The sequence below is a fragment of the Dendrobium catenatum genome, unplaced genomic scaffold (genome assembly GCF_001605985.2).
Source record: "Dendrobium catenatum unplaced genomic scaffold, ASM160598v2 fragScaff_scaffold_501, whole genome shotgun sequence".
Lineage (NCBI taxonomy): Eukaryota > Viridiplantae > Streptophyta > Magnoliopsida > Asparagales > Orchidaceae > Dendrobium > Dendrobium catenatum.
The window spans coordinates 1,180,608-1,191,195 of record NW_021318963.1 but is presented as its reverse complement, the minus strand read 5'-3'; the positions used below and the strand labels follow the sequence as shown (position 1 = coordinate 1,191,195).

At 37.0% G+C, this 10,588-nt stretch overlaps 1 protein-coding gene across 3 annotated transcripts; it reads right to left on the bottom strand.

Annotated features, from left to right (window-relative positions):
- Positions 1–1,196: 1,196 nt before the first annotated feature.
- Positions 1,197–9,709, bottom strand: LOC110095321. Of its 3 annotated transcripts, XM_020820823.2 has the most exons (4): positions 9,579–9,693; positions 6,539–9,412; positions 6,248–6,316; positions 1,624–1,862 (listed from the first exon to the last, which is right to left on the bottom strand). In XM_020820823.2, the coding sequence occupies exon 2, from the start codon at positions 9,398–9,400 to the stop codon at positions 6,683–6,685; it is 2,718 nt and encodes a 905-aa protein (XP_020676482.1). In that variant the 5' UTR covers positions 9,401–9,412; positions 9,579–9,693; the 3' UTR covers positions 1,624–1,862; positions 6,248–6,316; positions 6,539–6,682. The 3 variants fall into 3 exon arrangements, with proteins under 3 accessions (XP_028550380.1, XP_020676482.1, XP_020676483.1); XM_028694547.1 differs by lacking the exon at positions 1,624–1,862 and adding an exon at positions 1,197–1,402 and having other exon boundaries at positions 6,913–9,709; XM_020820824.2 differs by having other exon boundaries at positions 6,913–9,709.
- Positions 9,710–10,588: the final 879 nt, after the last annotated feature.

The window sequence follows — 10,588 nt, the reverse complement described above, 5'->3', positions numbered from 1 at the left end:
TCAATACACCATTGCATCCTAAAAGTGTCCTTATATGAGACGACTTTCTTATTGCTTCATAAAGCAGCTTTTTAGTACAAAAAATTAAACTAAAAAGCTGCTTTAATAAGCAGTAAGAAAGCAGTCTCAAACGAAGCCTTAATCTATAAAGATTGCTTCCAGCCTCAAAGTTGCTAATCAAAAAGCAGATAAAGTCACATTAAAGTTTCGTTTGGGACAGCTTTCGTATTGCTTCCTAAAACGATTTTTTAGTTTAAAATTTTCTAATTCAAAAAAAAATTTGTACTTAAAAACTATTTTAGAAAGCAACAAAAAGACTGCCCCAAACGAAGTCTATTAGACTTCGTTTGGGACGTCTTTTTACTGCTTCTTAAAGCAACTTTTTAGTATAAAAATTAAAACTTTTGTACTAGAAAGCTGCTTTAAGAAGCGATAAGAAAGTCGTCCCAAACAAAGCCTAACAACATTTAAAAGATAATGAGCAGTAATTATGTTAAAAAATAACCAGATAAGAACATTTTCTAAAGTGAATATAAATCAGATGATGCTTAGATAATTCTTATAACAACAGTCAATTCCATGAAGAACAAAACTATAGAACATAATATGTATCATATATAATAAAGAAAATTTAATTATTGAAGAAATCAGGCTTGCAAGTATATATATATCTATTTATTCAATTATAGGCTAGCATCAACACAATCTGCTCATTGAGCTTGAAAAATTTCATTAGTAACCTGAGAAGACAATATGAGTTGATAAACTTAGAATAAACTCAATAGGTATAAACTTCTCCACAATGAAAAATATTAAACAGAAATATAATTAGCTCATCTAAAATTCATGATTTTGAAATTAAATATTATGACAATAAACATTAGCCATGCAAAAAACATCAAACCAAATGATTTCTTAGATATAACAACTACACTGTGCAGTTAAAGTTGGAATTCTCCAACTGTTAACACAACTTTGGAACACTAACAGCTTGCTAGGTTACCAACCTACCTAAAACTTTATAATTTCTAACATAAATATCAAAGCTCTCTCCTCTCAAAACAAGATAACTAATCCCACATCCCCCCTTCCTTCTCTTCCTCTGTTTTCTTCTTGTTTCTTCCGCTAACATCCTTTGCAGGTCATTCACCGCCGGCCTTCGTCACATCTGCTCCAATCGACGATCTACGCTGCAAGGAAAAAATAGTGCAGATAGAGATTTCACCTCCGATTAGTTGTTGAGAACAAGCGGTCAAATTCACCTGGAAGTGGAATCAGGATTGCCAAATGCAGTCATCTTGGTGGAGGCAGTAGTAGAGCTCAAAGGAATATTGACAATATGATCGCCAACAACTTGTTTCAAAGTGATAGATGATTCTTCTCGGATATTGCTAAGCTCATCCTGATCAAATAAGATCAATTTTTGTCAACAAGAATGTATTTTGAAAATATTAAAGGTCCGTTTGAGAAATATGTTTTTAACAATAACTTCGCATCTACTTTCCAAACATCTAAAGTTGTCCCAAACAAATCCGAAGAATCTAAATATAGGATGTCAAGATGTTTTTTTTTTAATGTAAAAAAAAAGATGATGTTCATGAAATGAAAGACCGTTGATAGGTGTGAGCAAAATATACTGCAAAACTATATTATTTAATGAGTTCTTACAGCTGAAAGTATTAGATAACAAATTCAGGGTTATGGAAATATAAAGTGAACAGTGAAAATTAGCCAAGCACTATGTGCTGATTTTCTGCTTCTAGATCCCGGAAAACTTTGTGAAGCTGCTCTAGCTCCATTCTAAGTGCACTGTACTGACAATTCAGCTCAGCCACCTTCCTAGCCAGTTCATCACATTCTTGCTGGTAAAAGAAAAGAAGAGAAGAATAGATCCATCAGATATTGAAGATTAAGATTTTTCCCACATAATCATACGACCACCAGGAAATAACTTGCAAAAAAGAAAGAAAAAATAATCAAAATGGTCACTGAACTTTTTATGAAAGATCAATAATGACTCCAACAATATTAAAGTATCATTTTCGTCCCTCAACTCTTTACAGACGTGGGACTATTTTGGTTCCTTTTTAAAGACCTGAGGGATCAAAATGGTCATTTAATATAGTTGTGGATCATTTTGGTACTTCATAAAAAATTAAGGAATCATTTTCACAAAAAAGAATTATACCACATATCTTTAAGTGATAACTAATAATACCCTAAAATAGACGAGGGTATAAATATGTACTTTTCCCTACGATTCAAAAGTTAGGATCATCATACACTGCAATTCGATGGTAGAAGGGAAGGCATGATTCATAAACATGCTTTACAGACTGCACCTTGTTCAAAGTTTAAAAATGATAAGCCTGTGTTCCAGCCTCAAGCAAGCATAAAACTAGGACATCTAGCTTTTCAGGAAAAAAAAAAAAAAATCTCTCTATCATTCCCATCAATCAAAATGACTAGCCTTAAATTACAAGTGAAGCAATAGGATACACAAGCCTCATATCTATGTAGAATCCATTAATATTTTAGAGGAAGCAAATGAACCCTCAAACCCTCTATATTCAAGCAATTCTTACAAATGCATTTGGTAGATAGAACATATTAAATGCCTTAACTCTCATCCCAACACAAAACTTGACGCCAATAAAAATATAAAAGGTTTGCATATAGAAAACAGTCTGAAATAGCTTCAATAAAGAAAGTAGGCAACCCTCAATATCATCCATACAACCTTTTTGCTATATATTTGTATGATAAATTTGAAATTATTTATTTTTAGGAGGATAAAACTTTTTGTAATGGTAATTGTAGATCTGCTGTGAGAAATCAATTTTTTTAAAGATTGTTGCGGGTATTAAAACTTTTTTTTTAATTTTAGAAAAAATCGGATGACAATTTATCAGCTACCACACCATAAGAAAATCTAATTATAAAAATCAGTTTCCCACCAAAAAACAAACAATGCCCAAATGAAAATGCAGCAAGCCTCCAAAAAATTACGCGATGGAAACCCTGCTTGTTTTTAATATCTCTGTTTGCAATACACTCCTGAGGCTTTGGGCTTCTAATGGCTAACAGTTGGAATAGGCTAACCCAAGACTACTAGATGGGTAGGATCCATGGTTGGGTGCTAGGGATCACTAGGACGGCTTCCTAAGTCAAGGACAGCAGCGACAATCACAGCAAAACCTGCTGGAAATGAAATTCCAGCAGCTGTAAAGTCACGGGCAGCAAGCACTAGTGATAAGGAAACTACCTAAGAGTTTCGGCAAGGTTTCCGGGTGTGGACAGCACCAAAACAGCAACTCTAGACTCGTTTTCGGAAGCTTACAGGTTGCAGGAAACGGTGGACAGCAGCTAGACACAACCCAAAACTCAATCTAAAGGCTAAACCAAGTGCAGAAAAATAAAGGACAGCAAGCGCGTACGTGGCCTAGACTATTATGGAAGTGAATGTAATGATTGCAGCACTAAATTATGAAATATGCTCATGTAAATAAGCAGAAATCGCTGCAGAATTTTCTGGACAGCAAAATGCAAGCAGAAAATAAAACTACCTAGGTGATGTTATGCATGTAAACGACTAAGGCAAACTAAAGTAGACTCCTATGATGCACCTAGCATGAGCAAAGCATGCTAGCCATGCTCTGATACCAAATATGATGTGAATCAATGTAGGAATTGCGTTCGGAAATTAAAATAAAGATTAATCAAAGCGTTGTCATAACAAATTTTATTACCAACAAAAGTAAAGGGTTAAATCGTTCAAAGTAGTTAACTTGCTTAGGCGAAGATGTGCTTTGAGTTAACCAAACCAATCATATCATTCAAAGATAAAAGAGGTACTTAAATGCTTATAACAAAAATCCCGCAATTAATAATAAAGAAGTTCACCTTGAGTACCATTCTCTCTCTCGTTCACTCTTGGGCTTTAGCGGAGAATAAAGAATCATGCGAGGAGGAGGAGCACCACTACGATGAAGGCGACGAAAGACTTCGTTACCGGAGAGGTATTCACCGAAGAAGGTGGTGGCGGATGGCGTCCAATGATCGTCCAAGTGTAACCACGAAATTGTCGGTCGAAAATACTTGCGAGGATAGGGACGACTCGCTCCAAGTACTCTTCGATTGTGGCGTCGTCTTCAAATCCTACGTCAAAGCAAGGAGAGCGTAGGATATCGATGCTCCCGTCGGCGTGGAAAACTAGCCCCCACTCAAGCTCCGGATCCGCCATTCAACATTGAGGCAAGGCGGGAAGAGAACAAGGAAGGGGGGGTTAGGCCGAGAGCTAGGGGGAATCAAGGAGGAAATCTGAAATTTGAATTTCAGATTTTTCTAGGCTTGAAAGGAGAAGTTATTTTATCATTCAATTCTCCTTCAATTCAATTAAAAGAAAAAGGCAGCCATTATGGAGAGAAATTAAGGGGGTAATTAGTAGGCGATGATGTGGCAAAGAGAGAGAAAAGGCTGTGTGTTGGGGCCGGCCAAGCAAAGGAAGAAAGAGGGGAAATTTGCTTAAGTAGTGGGCCCCATTAATTAATTAAATCCAGATTTTAACATTCAGGAATTTAATTAATTAGGGAGGTTGAAATTTGAATTCAAATTGGGGTGAGATTCAATTAGATATATTCCTAATGTAGGGAGTTACATTAGGAAAGAAATAATGAAAGGCTTGATTGCAAGAATTTCAAAATTCCAGGGGAATTGGGCGGCAGAATCTTCCCAGGGAAAGTGGCGGACTGGCTAGGTGGTTCGGCGGGATGGTTGGAGCGGTCCCCTGGCACAGCGGGTGGAAGGGAGCGGGTGAGGGAGTTCAGGCGGAGCTGGGAGAGGGGTTTCGGGATTTGGCTGCAGGGGGGTGGGCGGGTGTATGGAGGGATTAGTAGGGAAGAAAAAAAAAACAGCGACTTATAGGGAAAACCAAGAGCTCGCCGGGGCGGGCTGTTGGGTATTGCGGTCGGAGCCTCACCTAGGTCTCCTCTCTCTTTTCTCTCAAGCAAGAAGACAAAATAAATTTCAGAAAATTTTCATTAATCAATCATCAACTCATACAATAAGAGGAGATCTCCTTATAAAGATCTCAAAGCATGAAAAGACTCACATGCCCCTTGGGCTACAATAAACACTACGCCTACATAAGGGCGAAATCGTCACTAGTACATGAAATAAAAGATACACAAAATAAAATAACAAAAAATGGCATGATAACATCAAAAATATAAACTCCCGATCGTAGCCGTCGATCTACGATTCTTTCGCCAATAAACCTGCCTAAAATGTCTGTCGATGACCTCATCATAAATAGTCGTAGGAAAACAGCAAACGATACAAGTTTCTTCAATTTGAGAGGAAGAAACAGCTCTCCAAATTTCTAGCCAAGCCTAGAGCCCAAAAGAAAACTCTAGATCCCCAAATCTGATTTCAATTTGAAGATAACCCCCAACCCTAACAAGAAAGACTAATTAAAGCAAAAGGAAAATTAATTAATCCCTAAACGGCCCCTCATTCAAATTTTTCCTCCCAAACCTTGTTTAATTTAAGCCATGGGGCCCACAATGCTGCCGCCCACCCCCTCTTGTCCGCCTCCTCCTTTGGACTGGCGGGCATAGGCACATACATAATACAAATGATATTTTTCACAGCAGCATGGCAATCAAGCCACACCCAGTAGTTGACCAAAATGCTTACCTTTGAGGCCATTGCATGCTGAATTTCTTGGTTAGTGCTTCACATAAACTTGGACTATACATGTATGAAATTATAGATAAAGAAAAGTAAGCTCTTCAAGGTGTCTTAAATACAATAATATGAAACATTGATTCATCTTCAACAGGTGATGTTTCATAAGAAACTCCAAAATTAGATGACCACGTCATGGTCGAGCACTCTATAGAATGGGTCAGCTTCCTGAGTAGTTGTGACAATAGGTTTAAATCATACGACTTGTTAAGTCAAAGCATACAAAATCTTTGTCACAACACAAAGTCTCAAATATTAAGATATTGTTTGTTTTGGTCACGTTATGAACATTTAAATGATAATGAGTAGTAATTATGTTTAAAAATTAACCAAATAAGAACATTTTCTACAATGAATAGAAATCAGATGATCTCTAGATGATTCTTCTAACAACAACAGTGCATGCTATGAAGCAAAAAAAAATAAAGAACATAACATATATCGCAATATAATTAAAAAAATAATGATTATTAAAGAAAATAGGCTTGCAAGTATATACCTATCAATTCAATTATAGGCTAGCATCGACACAATCTGCCCATTGAGCTTGGAAAATTTTAATAGTAACCTGAGAAGACAATGTGAGTTGATAAATTTAGAATAAATTCAATAGGTATAAACTTCTCCGAGACGAAAAATATTCAGCAAAAATATGATTATCACATGTAAAATTCATGATGTCAAAGTAACTTTCAATAATTGATTTTGAAATATAAATATTATGATAATAAATATAAGATGAGAAATAAATTGTCATTAAATCAAATAAATGATTTATAAACTTGCACACCTTTCGAGATGCTTGCAACATAAATCAGAATATATAGCATTCAATGTAGAAGTTGAGAATTGAAATAAATAAATGAATTTTCCTCCAATTGATTGCTGTGATGGTTCAGATGTGATCCAAATTGATACAACACAATTTCATAAATCATAGAATTACATCCGAGATTTTTGATGAAGTGCAAAAATCTTGATAAGATTTATTATTTTCCAACCATTTGGAAGCTTGTCTCTTCAATGAATTTAAAAATAAAATTTCGGTTGGTTGCAACATGACATCAAATGACTCAAAATCCAATTTCACTGGACTAGCATCAAAAATTTCAGAATCATTCACTTCACTTCCACAATCTAGAGGATATTTCTTGTCAAAATTACCACAGACGAATGTCGTAAATTTTTCATCATTTGGTGTATCCTTTGCTACCACATAATTTTCTGATAAATAATCAATTTGAGATTGAGTCTTTTCATTTGGAAATGAAATGCTGGCATCATTGAAGACTGATTTACAAACTCCCAATGTCGGCCTGTAAACAAAAAATTGTTCGTCATCTTGAAACACTTGAGAGACCCTCAATCCACTAAAATCATAACTGTCAGCAATGGACGTTTCTGGAAACATAAACTCCAAGACACGCTTGCATTCAAGGTTCAATAGGTCATCATCTAGCTCTTCCTCATTGGAAAATTCTGTGCATCCCATGCCCTTTTGTTGTAGAACTAGAAGAACAGGAAGGGGAAGTAAAGGACCAACAATAGCATCCGCAGCAAGTACTGTACTTGGTAAAAATTCTGATCTCCTTGAAGGAATATTCACAAAGAAAGGAGGAAATCTATGATGAGGCAAGCATTTAGGAAACTCCAATGGCAAAAAGGTGGTGTCAGCATGGCCTATTAAAAGTTCTTCATATTTAGTAAATGTCAATGATAGAAATTCTGGTTTTAGAGTAGTCAATATTCGTCTTGATACAACCTCAAACACATTTGTGGGTATGCTCACATCAGCAATTAAAGAAGAAATAGAGCTGCTGGAAGATTGGAGTTTGCAGCTTAAAAGTTCTATCAGATCATCAGTGAAAATTTCATTTTTACTTCCTTTGCCATTCAATTCCAAATAGCGCTCAATCAACATATCAGACAGGTTTCCATTCATATATTTAGAAAGATAGCACAATTTTAAGAAATAAAACCGACTAGACACCTTGTTGCCTTCATGAGTATTGTAAATGGTGAAATCTTTTGTTTCCTGCAAGTCTATTCCTTGCCATATACGATTTTCATTTTCTGAATCAGAAGAAGAATGATATTTCTGAATCTCTAGTCTACCTGATAATGTAAGTCTAATTAGTACGAAAACACCAGGTTCTGATCTGCATTTCAAGAGAATATTTGGCCGTACTATGCAAAAACCAGCAATTCCTTCATTTCTAAGTAGCATGTCCTGATTAGGATGGTTCTCCTTAGACATCATCTTTCTAACAAGATCATCAATAGAACTACAGTGTTTACCAGACAATGAAAGTAATGACGGAAGCTGCCATGCGAAAAATGAACTTCCAATAGCTCCTTTATCACTAGGGCCATAGCAAAAAATTTTGAACTCATTCTTCCAAAATGAACCAACCAAAATCACAAAACCTAATTCAGAGACCGATTTAAACTCCTCAGAAGTTCTTAACTCTGACAATCTGAACATAGAGACATAGGTAGGATGCTCCAAACCATGATCCCAAGTCAAGATGGGAACTAATGGTTGTCTAACATCAAAGAGTATCAACAATCTCTCAGTCACTGCAGTAAAGTGAAAATCATTAAAATTTGCTCGACAAAATGCTTGAAAAGTATCTTTCTCCTTCATAGAAACCACCCCAAGAAAATCAGGCAACTTAACACTTGCCAAAACTTTGGGTAACTCGTTAATCCTCTTAGGCCTCAGATCTACCAAAACAACATTGATAGAAGAAGCAGCAAGAATAACCCATGGCTGCCCGCCAAACTTGCATCCCAACCATTTTGTATCAGAATTGTCACCAAGTTCAATCCTATGAGTACCACCTCTTTTAGTAACAAGATTAAACCAACAAAGCTCTCCAGTTTCAAGCAGCACAGCACTCTCCTCCAAGAAATGCTGGCTCCAACAAGCATCTACTACACAACTAGAAAACCCTTGTTTGGCCAGAGGCATCAATAAAGGTTTCAGCATTCCTACATCAGTACTCCGTGTTTCAACTCTAAACCAATTCACTGAATACAACGTGGTAGCCATTAGAAAACCCTCTGTGATAGAAGTATCAGTCGGCGAAGAAGAATATGTGGGCGAAGAAACAACCGACAACTTCAGTATCCGGTGCCGAGGGTGTTTCAGTCCTTCCCTCTGTTTGAAGATATCCCCACCAAGATCAACCCCAACCTCCGGTTTCAGGCATTCATCCCTGAAGCGAAGGCATACAAACCCAATCTCATCGGCATTATCTCCCGTCGGAAAGAACAGAAGAACAGAGAATCCGTCATGGCATGGAAGGGCATGGAGGCTGTTGCAGGAAAGGGGATCAAGGGAGTTGCTGTAAGCAGAAACGAGAGAGGACTGAATGTCTGCGGCGAGGTAGAACTGGTCTGTAGTGGGGAGGAAGGACCCGTTGGTTGGGCAACGGAAGAAGGATTGAATATCGTCGAGGATGGGTGGAGGCGACGATGGCGGGATACGGAGGGCTAGTGAGGAGGAGGCGAAGAGCGTGTGGCACGGAGGCGACGGGTGGAAGAGAAGCGGACCCAAGGTCGCGGCCTGATCGCCGGAGAGAAGATTAGGGGCGTGCGAGACGGAGGCGACAGGCCACAGGGAACGCCAGTGATCCGAGAAGTTCATTGCTTCTCGGGCCTGTAAAGCTCGCGTAGGTTAAGTATTTGGATAATAAATATTTTTGTTTTAGAGATGTTTGGCAACAGGATTTATGCAGGATTTGAGCAGGATGTACTAAATCCTTCTGTTCGACGGATTTACGGGATTTGGCCGAAGAGCACGCGAAAGGGATAAAGATGGTTACCTTCGCAACGACGAGAGAGTTCCCGTCGTCACTTCCGATCGGACGTCGTGGAAGGAGGCTAAGAAGCTTCTTTAGCTACTCTTTCAAATTTCAACACACTAATTCAGCCGAATACACGAATTCACGCGAAGAAGTACTGAAGCAACAAACAAATAAGATGAAAAGTAACCCTAGATAAATAAAATAATTAGTAATTAAAATTTAATAAATACCCGCCGATGCTTAGCTCTTGGTTGTTGGGCGTGCTCGGTTGGGAACCCTCCATCATGAGTTTAATTCCCTCGAGTGGTAGTCGCCCCTTCAGTGGGGGCCCAAAAGCGCCAAGTACGGGTACAGTGGCGTGGGTGGCCTGGTAGATCGGTCGGGGTTTATGGACCGCCATGCGAGCTAAACGAAGTCAGACGTAGCAGCGGATAGTTGTTTCTGTTATCACCCATAGAATAAATATTTATGGCAATGGCGAAGCCAAACGTGGCAGCGGACAATTATCTCTGTTATCACCCAGACATGGAAGCGGACAGTTGTCCAAATAAGATTTATGGCTCTGCCACTGTCTAAAGCTTTAATATCACATGTTATCACCCATAGAATAAACAAAGATGCATATAATCAAATATTAGAGTTTATAGGATGGTATTGGTGGTAAGAATGAAATATATGAGTGATATATTTAATATTAAAAATTTATATGAGCGGTAGAAATGTAATGTTAAATTTTTGTGCATTAGATATATAAATAACATGAAATAAAGTATTACTTATGTAAACTCTAAACCCTAATTAATAACATAATAATAATAATAACTAATTATGAAGAAAAATAATTAAAACTAATTAAATAACACATAAATTTAATTAAATCAATAATATGAGTATTAATTAAACAATTAACTAATTAATTAAATTATTATTAATATAATTAGATATCAAATATTTATTAAATTAACACCTAAATAAATAATTTTATAAATAGTACTATAACTAATAATTAAATCGTTTAATAATTAAGC

Coding starts and splice junctions, on each gene's coding strand:
- LOC110095321 (XM_020820823.2), bottom strand. CDS start 9,400: ATGAACTTCTCGGATCACTGGCGTTCCCTGTGGCCTGTCGCCTCCGTC.